The sequence below is a fragment of the Arvicola amphibius genome, chromosome 11 (assembly GCF_903992535.2).
Source record: "Arvicola amphibius chromosome 11, mArvAmp1.2, whole genome shotgun sequence".
Taxonomy (NCBI): domain Eukaryota; kingdom Metazoa; phylum Chordata; class Mammalia; order Rodentia; family Cricetidae; genus Arvicola; species Arvicola amphibius.
The window spans coordinates 6,121,043-6,134,812 of NC_052057.2; the positions used below are offsets into that span (position 1 = coordinate 6,121,043).

A 13,770-nucleotide genomic window follows, 5' to 3' on the forward strand; every position below is an offset into this window, starting at 1 on the left:
ATTGTCTAGCTGGACTCGGTTGGTCCCAGTTTGGTTGGCAGTACCTGGAGGACCGTCATAGTCAGGAGCCAGTTGAACTCCATGTCTTCTCTCCATCCACTGATCTGATGTAGATCCCATCAGTGTTGAGCTGCTGCAGTCCTTTGATTGGGCACTTGTTGGCCCTGACATCCACAGTGAGCACAAACGTGCTGTCTTCTGTCTTCTTGGCTGTCTCAGTGGTCAGGGGAACTTGGTGGCTCAGTGGCCAGGATTGTTTCCTCCAGGGGCAATTTGGCCGGCCTTCAGAATACAAGTGTCTTGACCCCCTGGGACGGTGTTTGAAATTCATAGGGATTCATTTCAGATCGGACCAGTTGCCTCATCCGCTCCTTTTCCTTCCTACAATCTTAAAAATGTCTGTGTGAGTTGGTAAGATGGCTCAGCAGATGAAGGTGCTTCCGAGAATCCTGTAGCAGTCACACAGTGTAAGGGGAGCCCTGCCTCCCATAGATTGTCCTGACTTCCAGATGGGTGACGGGTGCCGTGGGTGGGTGGGGTATGTGTGGGTGATGCTTGAGAGCCACACAGACAAATTGTGTGTGTGTGTGTGTGTGTGTGTGTGTGTCTTACAGTATTGCACTGGTTTCCAGAATTCATTTTCGAGTCCTGGCTAACCAAGAGTGCTTATAAATTATTGACAGTAGCTTGCACAGTTGGGACCTGGCCCCAAACTGCTCACTGGTTTCTGTTTGCTCAAGTCATGTGGCTGTCAGAGTGACATCCAGCTCCGTTCTTGTTCCTCTGTGCACCTTAAGTCAGTAGTTTCAGATCTTGTTTGAGCATCTTGATAAGCTCCAGCTTTTTATGTATTTATTTTTGCCTCCTCGTGTCTTTCCAATCATATAAAAAAGGGAAAATCCAGTAAGTACAATGGTCACGTGGTATACATAGGTAACATTGGCCCGTGCAGACCACAGCCCAGTGGAGAAAGAATTCCAAATCCCCAAGTGTCTCACTGTGGTTTACAGGTAGAAACTCTTCTGTATCTTCTCTTCCATATTCCTTTGTTTCTCTAGTGACAAATGGTTTATGGATTTTCAGAATCCATATCAACAAAATTCTGTCTCTTAAATGGTTTGCCACTAAAGAATTTCTTCTTAAAACTCAATTGAAACCTGGTAAATTTACAGCATGCTGGGTATGTGGAATAGTTTTCAAGTAATTGTTTCCAGGCTCTTTTCTTAAAATGTAGTTGTAGCAAAGCTACTGCTGGTTTTTGATTTTTCATATTTTCCTGAAAAATTGAATAAGACATAGAATTGTTCCTGAGGTGTCTTGGGAACGTTTACCAGCTGTATATAAGAAACAGCAGAAGTTGGCCTCGCATTGTCGCTGGAGCGAAGAGGAACCGAGATAAACGCTTCAGAACCGATTGCGCTTTGTAGTTTCAGATCTGCAAGTTTGAGTTCAGAAGAAATTGTACCATAGAGGATGGGGGTTGGGGAAACTCAGGTGGAGCCAGTGCTGAGAGTGGGGGCCACCCCGGCCCCCAAAACAGACCACACCATGATTGGCAACATGGGTGGGGGCAGTCGGTATATGAAGACCACTTTAAAAGGAAAATCTATAAACTGAAGTAGCTTAGTAGTTACTCTTTAGTAAACGGAATCACATGAAAAAGCGGACTGTGGTACCGAGGATAGTCAGTAGGGGATGCAAGAAGAGTCACAGATTTAAAGGCAGAAACACTAAGGTGGTGAACAGTAGAATTCTGAAGACTTTTGTAAAAGGCCATTACAAGAAAGCGTACGTGTAGGCTCCAGGTGTGGGAAGTGTCTTTCACTGAGTTCTGCACATGGAAGCGTGAACACCATTCCACTTAATAGGAAATGCGTCTGTTGGAAAGGCTGGATGAAGCTGGTAGAGAAAACAAAATAGAACACAGCCAAACAAGTGAGAACCGCAGCCCCAAAGCAGACAGCTGGTCGTCTTGTGTTCATGACGAGTATTACAATCCTGCTGGGTGTGGCTCTTTCTCAAACGGGTCACAAGGTCTGGACTTCATGCATGTTGTATTTGCAATAAGGAGTTTTCTTTGACTGACGGGTAGGTGATTTCCAGTGGTGGATGACTCTGATTTGGAGATGTAATCTGAGAGTGACTGAAGGAACGCTGTGGTAATTTCGTGCCACAAGTTTCAAGAACTTTTCATCCTAGGATACATCCATTCCTAGGCGAGAATCGGAGCAGTGCAGATACAGGGGCTTCACAGGAGCGGACAGCTGACAGAAGCTTCTGTCTGGGTCTTATTTTGATAAGCCTTGGTGATAGCTGGGTAAAACAACACTTGTTAGTCACCGTATGTAATCCAGTCCAAAGTGACATGTTGGCATCCCGCACAGAAAACAGGGCTACTTCACCCTGCAATCTGCAAGTTACCCATTGGGCAGCTGCTGAAGCATTTCTGCTCAGTTTCCTGTGCTGAGCTTGGGTGCCTGCTGGACTGCTCCCCACTTCCTGGCTCTCCTGTTCTCATTCCTGCTGTGAGTCAGACTCTGGTTTAGCCTGTCCTCTTGTTACATTATTAACAGAAGCTCGGAGAGTGCTGAGCAGTGAGCGGCCGGCTCTGGTGGTGACCTCCTTTACCAGGGCCACACTGCACCTCAGGGCCACACTGAGGAGGACGTAGGGAGTTCCTGTCATGCCCCATGTCTCCACACACCCAGAGCCTCTCTCACATGGTGGTTGGTGCATGTGCCTAGGGACACATTGTCACCCAGAGTCGTTCATTTAAATCTTCATGGTAGATATTGTTTGTTTTGACAGATGAGATTTATAGTTTCAGCACCCTAGAAATCGGCTTTATCTGTATATCCCATCTTCTCTTCTGAACCGCAGCAATCTTTTTCAGAACATCGTTTGGTTAGAATCATACAACAGACAACCTTTTCAGACTGATACTTTTACTTAGCAGCGTCCATTGAAAGTTAATCCATGTCCGCCCATGGCCCGATAGCTCATTTCTTTCTTTTTCTTTTTCATTCCAAATCATTAGTTGTTTCCTTACCTAATGAATAGCTCGGTTGCTTCCAAGAGTTTGAAGTTTATCTGTGAAGCTGCTGTAAGCCTCTGTCGGCAGAGCTTTGGGTGTTTCATCTCATTGGGTTAAATAGCAGAAGCTCAGTTGCTAGTCATACGAGAAGGGTGCGCTCCAGTTGGTAAGGAGATGCTAGGCTGGCTCCCAAAGTGGCTCTATCATGAGAGCCGAGATTTGGACGGTGTGTGTGCTAGATTTTGCCTACGCTAATAGATAATATAGTTGACACCTTACTGTTGTTCTAATTTGCATTTTTCCCCTGGGTTTCCTCCTTGTTTTGTTTTTGGGACAGTGTTTCACTTGTTGCCCTGGCTGACCTGGAACTCACTGTGTAGACCAGGCTAAGGCTCAAGACTATCTTGAACTTGTGGGCCATCTTTTCTAGCTACCCGAATCCCTGTTGTTGTGAGGTACCTAATCAGACCTCTTGTCTGCTTTTTAATCATGCTTTCTTTTAAAAACTTTAAAGTTTTTTTTTCTATTTATTTATCTTATTTTGTGTGTATAAATGTTTGTCTGCATGTGTGCATGCCAGGTGCATGGGAGCTGGAGTTGTAGATGGTTGTGAGTCACCCTGTGGGTATTGAAGACTGAACTCGGGTTCTCTGCAAAAACAAGTTTTAACCACTGAGCAATCTCTCCAGCCTCATGCTTTTTTCTTTTCTTTTCCTTCCTTCCTTCCTTCCTTCCTTCCTTCCTTCCTTCCTTCCTTCCTTCCTTCCTTCCTTCCTTCCTTCCGTCAAAGTCTCTCTATGTAGTGATAGCTGGCCTAGAACTCACTATGCAGACCAGACTGACTTCGAATTCTTCGTCCCAAGCACTGGGATGAAAGACGTGAGCCACCACGTCCCTCCCATGCTTGATTTATTATCAAGTTTTAAGGCATCTTTATTTTGGATAGCAATCCTTTATTAGATATGTCTTTTGCAAATTTTTTTTTTCTCCAGCCTGTCTTCTCATTCACTTTGACAGTATTTGATAGAAGTTTTAAATTTAGTACATTTGTCTTGCCAATGATTTGTTTTGCGGACCATCTAAGAAGTTTTATGTAAAAACTGTTATCCATGCCCTAAAGTCATCTATATTGTCTCTTGTAGGCATGCTTTGTTTTATTTGTTTTTGAGGCAAGAATCTCACTCTTCAGCGTGTGGCCTGGATCTTACTATGTATAGCCCTGCTGCCCCACATGGTGACTCTCCCTCTTGTGCTTCCTGTGTGCTGGGATCACAAGCAGGAGCCACCACACCCAGCTAAACTACAGGGTCAGGCCTGTTACACTTGGGTTTGTGATTCATTTTGAGCTATCTGTAAGCAGTGTAAGCTCTTTGTCCTCATAGGACCCTGAGCTCAAAAAAGATAGGAGAAAATTGTCTTCGCTTGATCTTTTTCTACTACCCGAATCTCCAGCCGCACTGACACATACTGTAATGTTTATGGCTGTGTGCACAGATTACACAGGGATTTAGGCGTTTTTAGCTTGTGACCTTTGGTGCCATTTATTGACACTATTTCAGGATGGGGGTTCAGAGCTACAGCCAACCTCATTACCATAAACCTTTGACTGTCATCTCTGATAGTTATGTTCTGGAAAAATGTAGAGACCTGGAAGGTTTTGTATCCTTTTGGTCCTACCTTCAGGTGGAACAGCCATCAAATGGTCCAGCAGTCCTTTATCCTACATTTCTACAATCTTAAAATCTCCGAAAAGCCTACAGATGATCTGAACTGATAGCGAAACTGTACGAAATGTTTGTATTTGGAATATATTCATCTCTTGGGCTGTTGTAATCTGGTTTAGGAGTTTGATTGCCTCTCCCACTCTGGAGGAGCTATTATATAATATTCATCTTTCTAAAGTCTTTTTTAAAAATCTGAATTTTGAGATCTGAATTTTGAGACATCTGGCTCCCAGGAGTTCTGTTAAGGGATTGTGCGTCTGAATTGACTGTGTTTGAGCCGTGCCTCGCAGGAGCTTGGTCCGTCTTTTTCTGACAGACTTGTAAGTTGTGTAAGGCACCAGGTTTTGGAAAGCTCTGTACTGTAGAGTTAGTACTTCCACAGTTAGTTCAGAGTTCTGGATGGGAACTGCTGAGCTGGGAGAGATGGCTCAGTGCTTGTGAGCACTCAGGTTTGTGCAGACGACCAGGGTTTGAACCCCAGCCCCTGAATTGTGCCACTCACAGCCACCTTCTTCTGGCCTCCAAGGGCACCCATACCTACGTAGACATGCACATAAATAAAATTTAGAAAATTTCTTTATTGCAGCGAGCATCACCATCAAAGCCTCTGTTACGTGTCCTGTAGATCCATGCTGTGAATTTGATGTCTGAATTTAGACATTTATCTCCGAACCTCTCAGGGTGTGGCTTTGTTATTTAAGTGTATTTTGATGTAAGAACTGCAGCTAGTTGATTTTGGCATCTGTCATGGGTCATCAGGTGTCCCAGCCTGTGTGAGGAGTAAATCCTGGTGTGCATGTTCAGATTTCAGTGACATTACTGTTCCTGTGCTGTGCTGCGGTGTGATGTTTGTCCTTCCATTCCACACTTCATGTTTATAAGCAGATGGAAAGTTTATACATAACTTCTGTTCTTAATTGGGAAAACTGCAACCGGCTTGTAAATATCTTTGGGTAAAATAATAGGCAGATCCATTTAACAGAATACTTTGCAAATAAGCGTCTCTAGCTAACATTGTGTGAGAATGGTCGTTTTGTGGCCCTCTGCTTCTCTTGACTGCAGGCCAGCGAGTCAGTGGAGGAAGTTTATACACATAGCATGAACCAAGGCATTCTTGCACCTTAATGCTATTATAAGTAAAGAATAAGAAAGGACAGTCAACTAATTTGGAGATGACTTTTCCTGTGAGCTGTTTGTTTGGGTGTATTATTAATCTAGCAGAAGTACATGATTTCCCAGTCTGTTACTGCCATCTACGTAGTTTTTTTCTTGAAACAAATAGCTTGCTGATGGGATGAACTGTGATTCATCTTTATCACAGCATAGTTTCTCCCTGTCCTCCATACCTAGTCTATGTTTTGTTTGTTTGTATTTAATCCTTCAAATTATGGTCCTTCTTGTCTCCCTTCTGGCTTTGTTTGGTTCATCTTACTCAGAGGGAGGGAGGGAGGGAGGGAGGGATTCATTATATAGCTCACAGTAGCCCTGAACTCAATGATTTTCTTCTCTCAACCTCCCTAGTCCTTGGATTACTGGTGTGTGCCATCACGCCCTCCAACAAGCTTTTTGAGAGATTTCTATTTGTCTGTAGAAACTGGTTTTTAAGAGAGGAGGGGGTGTGTGAGGGTGGTAAACAAAGAACGGTATTTAAGAGCAGTGGGGTTGTGTTCTTATGATACTTACAGTAATCTCTATGGCACCAGAGGTCATAATCTGCTCACCCTTGTCCCAGTGCCTGGGACACTGCTTGGCACACAGTGAGCAGACAGGAATTGCCTGTCAAATGGGTGAGTAGCTACGACTTTCTCTGCTCGTATTACTAGTATTTTTGAGACAGGGTCTCATTGTGTTGCCCAGGCTGGCTGAAACTGGTGATCCTCCTGCCTCAGTCTTCTGAGGGTTGTAATTATGAGTATGTACCATCATGCTTGCTCATTTAACTTAATAAGTTAAATGCTTATTTAACATTTTCTTGGATTATTTAAAGTTCCCTATCATATCTGATTCTTTAAATATTGACATTGTTGGAACACAAGGCTGCCTTTAAATTATTCCTGTGTGTTTACTTTGACTATGTATTTTTACTTCCTGGTGTGAGACCCAGAGGAGAGCCATAGATCATGGCTGCTGGCCTGGGCATTTGTATGCTACTGCTCCTCTTACTATTGTAACAGTTTAAGGGAGGTATAAACCCAGGGAAGTGACCTGTTCTGGGGGGGTCGGCGGGATAGCGGATTCTGTGCGGCAAAGTCCACAATGACCATTCTGTTCTTTGTGAGGCGTTCCTCCTTGAAACCGCAGGTCCCTGATAGCGCTGGGCTGCCTAAGAGCAGACCTCCACCTAAGATCACGTCAACCCCTCTCTTGAAAACTCAGAGACAGCGCATAATTATGAAGGAATATTTCAAATGGCAAATGCCAAAATGATGCTGACTGGATGTTAAACCAAAATAGTATTCATATGAGAGAATGGAGTTTTTCTCCTTTTATGAAATACTTTGAAGGCATTTGGGTAAAAAAAAAAAAGGTAGACAATCTGATATACACACACACACACACACACACTCCTTCTTCCTCTAGTCTCTGCCTCTATTTTATCTCCTTGTTTTCTTTTTTTAAGACACGGTCTTGCTCTGCAGTCCAAACAGACCTAGAATAGTCTAGGCTGGCCTCAAATTTGCAGTCCTTCTTCTAATACCGCCGCATCAAAGAGATGCTTTTTTTTTATTATTTATTTATTTATTTATTTTGAGACAGGGTTTCTCTGTGTGTAGCCCTGGCTGTAGAAAGCTCTCTGTAGACCAGGCTGGCCTTGAACTCAGAGATCCACCTGCCTCTGCCTCCGGAGTGTTGGGATTAAAGGTGTGTGCCATCCACTGCCCAGCTACCTTCTGTCCTTTAAGTGAGAAAGAATGTGAATCTAATAAAATGTTATGGTGATTACTGAATTTGAATTCTAGAGATATTATCTTTTAGCCTAACTGAAATTCTAACTGGTTGCCCTAAAGGATTGCTGTGTATGCTCTGCTGTTTCGGCAGATGTAATTTCTATGCGCAGTAGGGATCGTACAGATACTACAAAGAAACTAAGTTCTTATCTTTCTTCCTTCTTTTTCTGTTTATTTGTTTTGAGAGAGGCTCTTGCTTTTTGTCACCCTAAGAGCTGGGATTAAAGATATGTGCTCTATTACCTAGTGGTGATTAAATCTTTGTTTCTTTTTCCTTATTTTTAATAACCTCACCCCGTGTATCGTCTGTTTTATGGTTTGGGATGGAGCCCAGGGCTTTCACAAATGCCAAGCAAGCACCTTCCTACTGAGTTGTAGCCCCAGCCCTTGGGCCTTGACACACATTTCAGAGGGTTGTTGTTGTTTTCGGTTTTGATTTTTGTTTTGTTTTGTTAGACAAGGTCTCTGTATTATGTACTTCTGGCTGCCCTGGAGCTCACTATGTAGACCAGGATGGCCTTAAACGCTGAGATCCTCCTCCCTCTATTAGGATTATCACACCTAGCCAGAGAGTTTTAATAGCCTTGTATACATTTTAAACTTGGCAGTTTGGGTCGTAGTCATCAGACCTCATTTTGACAGAACTTGCCAGGAATAGCACACACAGAGGGGCCAGCAGGAATCGGTCTCATTCCTTTGCTGTTGTGCTTTCATCCACAATGACTTCACCTAACAGCCCCTTGCCACATGATGATACCTTGCCACAGGATGGCTGGGCTGTAAGCTGTGGCTCCCATCTGTCAGCTTGGGGTCACGTGGCAAGGATGCCAGACACAATTTAGAAAATATATGTTGGTGAAAGAAAGGATGCCCAGAAGAAGTTTCTATGTTTTGCAGCTGGTGTTGAGGAGAACAAATCCTCTTGCTTCCCCTCAATAACATGGTTGGTATTAACTGCCATTGCCTGCAACCGGGAAGGACCAAAGGCAACCCAGCTTCTCACAAAAACCAGCCTTCTCACTCCTGCGAGTGAGCTTAGCATGTTGGAGCTCGTGCGTGTGTCAGGCGAGTGTGAAGCCCTTTACGTGTTTTACTTAATCCACACAACAGGTTTGTGAAGTCAGCAGTTAATACACTGATTACTCCAGTGGCAAAGTGGAAGGTGAAGACGTTTGGATTTGACTCCAGCTGGCTCTGACCATACATACACAGTCTACTACTTGGATGTTTCCCATCTGTCCCTCCTTTATCCCCTGCTTACCCCGTCATTGCCCTCCCCATGTCCTCTAGTGGAGTCTGCCTGAGCGTTGGCACCCCTTCTGCCTCAGGCACATCTTCTAGATTCTGCCTTAATCTTCTAGATTCAAGCCAGACGCACTGCCGCTGCTGGCGGTCACAGCTTGCAGCAGGCGACATTGGCATCTTGGCCCCCTGTGCCGGCATCCACTCCCACCTCCGGATTTTCTTAGGGCAGCAGCCTTCTGATCTCTTATCAATGTCGGCTTTCCTCGGCTGCTCTTTGTGTTCAGAGCCTATCCTGTCTGGGCCTGCTTCAGCTCCCCCTACCCACACTCACCCACGGGTCTGGGGAGTAGCTCTCTGGTTTTCCTCTCTCCCTTTCCTGTGCTATGTTTTTGCGTGTTGTGCGGTATTCGTGTGAGCTGTTCGTTCTTCAGGTCTGGATTTCAATATGTCACTTTAAGTTCTCAGTGACTTCTCTGTCCCCCTCACTCCTTAAATCTCACCTTTTTGAGACACGGTCTTGCTATGTTGTCTCCCGAGTGCTCAGACGGATGCCAGGCTCGGAGACTCTCTCGTACCCTTTAGTTTTCTTCCTTGAACTTCAGTTTGTAGTTGCATATTTCTGTGTAACTCTTAGGTTATTGATATCCCCCAGTAAGCCTTGAACTTCTCAAGGACAGGGACTCAAGTCAATTGGATTCCCTAGCACCTACAGCGCCTCGACTACAATACAGACAACATGCGTGTTGAATGGATTGCTAACCGTGTGCTGGGAGAGCACTCTGTGAATTGTTCCTTTCTCTAGTTTCTGCTTTCTGATAGAATTTGTTACTACTGTGTAAACCTGCATTTTTTCCTTAATGCCTTTTACTTAGGAACAAACTGTGTTTCCCTCATTGCTAACCATGATGGTTAGCAAATGCATTTGGTTTCAAAGCCTCTGCATCGAGCCAGACATACAGGGAAAGTACACAAACCATAGGCTTTGTAACTGCTGCTAGTTCCGCCTGAGCAGGGGTGGCTGGTTTCTCATTCCTGGGTCCATAGAACCATAAACAACAACTCCCTTAACTCCCGGGTGCTTTCCCCAAAACCCAGGCATCCCACAGCCCCCTCTGTGTGCCTTGCAACTTCTCTCTGCCATTTGTGCCCCAACTGGTTCTGGAAGGTAGTGCTTTCTCTCCAGGGATTGCACCCTTCACCAGTCTCGCCTCCCCTGAGGGTCGGTACTATTTGCACAGTCGTTGTCTGGCTGACACACAGACCCATTGGCTGGAAATCGTGTTTGCTCGTGACGACCTAGCTCCTTTCTCTTTTGAATCCACAGTTGGTCATGTTCGGAGCTGGACCTGAGCGACATTCGCCTGATAGTGTACCAGGACTGTGAGAGGAGAGGCAGACAGGTCATGTTTGATTCCAGAGCCGTTCAGAAGACGGAAGAGGCAGCTGCTCAGGTATGAAATGCTGGTGGGCTTTCCACCGTCTGTGTTCCGTTTGAGCTGTGTTGTACCGGGCCAGCAAGGATTCAGAAGAACAAGCAAAGCTTGCACCCCAACGGGCAAGCGTGTGTCTTGAACATTGGTGAAACTTAACAAGCAGTTATGGTAGGCCAACCCTGTCACCCAGAAAGATGCATTTGCTGGTGCGTGTGATCAGTAAGACTTTGTAAGCATAGGAAGAAAATACATTGCTCAGATTCATGAAGCGCTAGAGTATTTGCCAGAAGAGAAGGTCATTCTGTCCTGGTTTTCTCATAGACAAAGGTACTAAGCATGGCTTGTGCCTATAGTCCAGCACTAAATAGGCTGAGGTAGGAAGATGGTGATTTGGGGCTAGCCTGGGCTATATAGTAAGATCGTGTTTTAAAAACCAAAATAAGATGTTTTGTAACATATGTTCAAATAGAATGAAAAGGTCTCATCATTGGAGGGCCTCAGTGTACGCGTGTGCACTGTCTGCACGCGTGTGCACTGTCTGCACGCGTGTGCACTGTCTGCACGCGTGTGCACTGTCACCTTACCCCTTCTGAACAAGGAACCTTTCCTTAATTTCCCTGTTGTGTGTGGGTGTGTGTGGGGGGGGTGATGGGCACTGGAGGTGGGAGGGACTTGGGATGGCCGGTGAAGACAGGAAGAATCTTGACCTGTTTGATCCAGACCAGGAAAGATAAAATCATTTGGGAAGACCCTTGCCCTCCCTCATCTCTGGATATCAGCCAGGATACCTCTAATCTGTTGCCCCGGCTAGACGATTCTCTTCAGTATTTGTTCAGATGTTAAATCTTACAGATTCAATAAAGCCACTGATACTCTTTTCTTTAATTACTCGCTTCCCATACTGACCAAATTCTGATAGTCTGTAGATTGTGGTTAAGTAAAAGAATGGTTACAGCATGGCCTTTGTTTTCCAAGGGCCAGTGGGCCATTCTCCAGCTTTAGTTCTTAGAAGTGACGTGGGAGCCAGAGGACAGCTCTGTGGCGTTGGTCCTTTCTTCCACCTTTAGGTGGGTCCCAGGGATCAAACGTCATCACAAGACTTGCGGGACAAGTGCATTTCCTTGCTGAGCCTTCTCCCTGGCCCTTGTTTTCCAGCTTTTGATAAGAATCTTGGTTTGCAGGAAGGAAATGTTTGGTTGAAGGCGTTGAGCCGGGTGGATACCGCAGCACTTAGGAGGAGTTCTGCCAGACTGCTAATCTTTATACCAGTGGCTGGGCTTGGTAGGTGGGTGGAGGAGAAAGCTGATAAATCTCTCCGATGATTCACGTAAGCTTTAATGGCAGATTGGGACCGGGAGCTTAGGTGACCCAGCACTTGATCCCTTTATTTACTGGACAGGAGAGGGCTCTACCCAAGTGCTTCTACCAGAAGGCTGAGCTGGTGATGGCGGCAAAGTTAAGAGGGGAGATGATTTTCACAGGGAACTGGAGATAGCATACCCGAGCAGGGATAACTTGATCATCTCTATCGGTTTCCTAGACATAGTCTTGTAATTAAAAATGGCAACATAGGCTCAGGAACATTTTTGTAGCTTGCCAAAGATGGCAGGAAAAGCCAATTGGTAGCCCGCTCCCTGTGCAAGGTGCTGTTTCCAGCCATGCTCACTGCCCCGTCCTCCTGCAGTCTGCCTAGAGGTGGTACTTCCTGTCATAGCTGTCAGCCCTCTGAGAGGCTGTTTCTGGTTAAGAGGTATTAAGTAGCAGTTGGAGCTGAAGAGCATGCTGAGGGCACACATGCAGGATCGCATGCAGGATCGCATGCAGGATGCTTAGGACTAACCCTGTACGACTTCAGGTTCTGTTGTTGCTGCAGTGCCAGCATCGCTGCTGCAGTGCCTGCTGGAGACCAGCACCTTTCGTGTTCTCTTTACGGCTCCTTTTCCAACCCTGCCCCTGCCCAGCCTCATCCCCTTGATAAGCACAAAACACCATGAGTTTGAATCGGCACATGACGGCAAGCATGTGCCTTAGACCCCCAGCCACGCTGAGATTAGATAAGTTGCCATTGCATTCCTGGGTTCCCAGGCAAAGGCGACGGAAGAAGGGAAGGAGAAGGCCAAGGAGACTCCGCAGAAGTCATTTCTCACGCAGGCGGCTCTGGAGGGAGTGTTCTCTGGGGGCGGGCGAGGGCATCTTTATCCTTATGTCACCGTCATAGAAATTAGCAGGGAGAGCCGGGCGGTGGTGGCGCACGCCTTTAATCCCAGCACTCAGGAGGCAGAGGTAGGTGGATCTCTGTGAGTTCGAGACCAGCAGCCTGGTCTACAAGAGCTAGCTCCAGGACAGGCTCCAAAGCCACAGAGAAACCCTGTCTCGAAAAACCAAAAAAAAAAAAAAAAAGAAAGAAAGAAAAGAAATTAGCAGGGAGCACTTCGGGGAGTATAAAGTAGATCGCCCTCCGTTACCTCTGACCTTTAAAGACTACGTTCCCGTCACACGCTCTGGGGTTCACAGTAGCTCCTGGGGTTCGGCTTCACCTTTCAGAAGTTAATGCTGGTAATTTCCTTCCCTGCGCTTATAAAGGAGTGCTAGAAGAAGTATGAGAAACGCAAGCCTGCCTGCCGGCCCGCCCGGACTAATAGGTTTCTTTTCTTAGTAACATTTAGTTGGTAAAATTTTGAAAGTTTGTGGTCATTTTTCTCCTCATCGGTTCCATGTGTTAAGACTACATAATACGAAAATCTCCTAAAATCTGTAACAGGGAGTAGTATTTGTCTATGACTTTACAGTGTAAATTTTTAATTCAAATACTAACAGTTAGACATAGTGTACTCTTTAAATAGTTTATCAGCTATCCCCCTGTCTTGGTCAGTCTCTGTCTATCATGTCTGTATCTGTGCAGACACCACCCCCCTCCTTCCCTACTGTCCCAGACTCCCAGGAATGATTTTCTCATCATAAAGAAGAATTAAACAGAGCTTTTGTTTTTAATACCATTCAAACATCGATTTCCACTTGATAAAGCGTGTTGGTAAAGCCTGACACACTTCCCTGCCTTTCTTAATCCAGAAAACGGAAGATGTCCCTGTTAAAATGTCAGCCAGGTGCTGTCAAGAACGCGGGAGTGTTGGCAGCGGCGGCAGCTCTTTCCACAGCTCTGGAGGATCTTTGCAGCACGCTAAGGAGCAGCTTCCGAAGTACCAAGTAAGATTCGTTGTCTCTAGAACAGCCGTAGTGTGGGCACGAGCTCTCGAGAGAGGTGCTGTTGCTTTGTTCTTGTTTTGTTTCTGTTAGAGACAGGGTCTCCAGTGGTCCAAGCTGGCCTCTAACTGGCTATATGGCTGAGGATGACCTTGAATTTCTGATCCTCCTGCCTTCACCTCCCA

At 45.6% G+C, this 13,770-nt stretch overlaps 1 protein-coding gene across 3 annotated transcripts in view; it reads left to right on the plus strand.

Moving 5' to 3' along the window:
* The window catches only part of Fnip2 (folliculin interacting protein 2), a 101,267-nt gene that overhangs the window by 37,497 nt on the left and 50,000 nt on the right, over positions 1-13,770 (plus strand). For all 3 annotated transcript variants that reach the window (XM_038347124.1, XM_038347125.2, XM_038347127.2), the window contains exons 2-3: positions 10,276-10,402; positions 13,454-13,588. In XM_038347124.1, the coding sequence (XP_038203052.1) occupies positions 10,276-10,402; positions 13,454-13,588 (262 nt within the window). The remainder of the gene's footprint in view (positions 1-10,275; positions 10,403-13,453; positions 13,589-13,770) is intronic.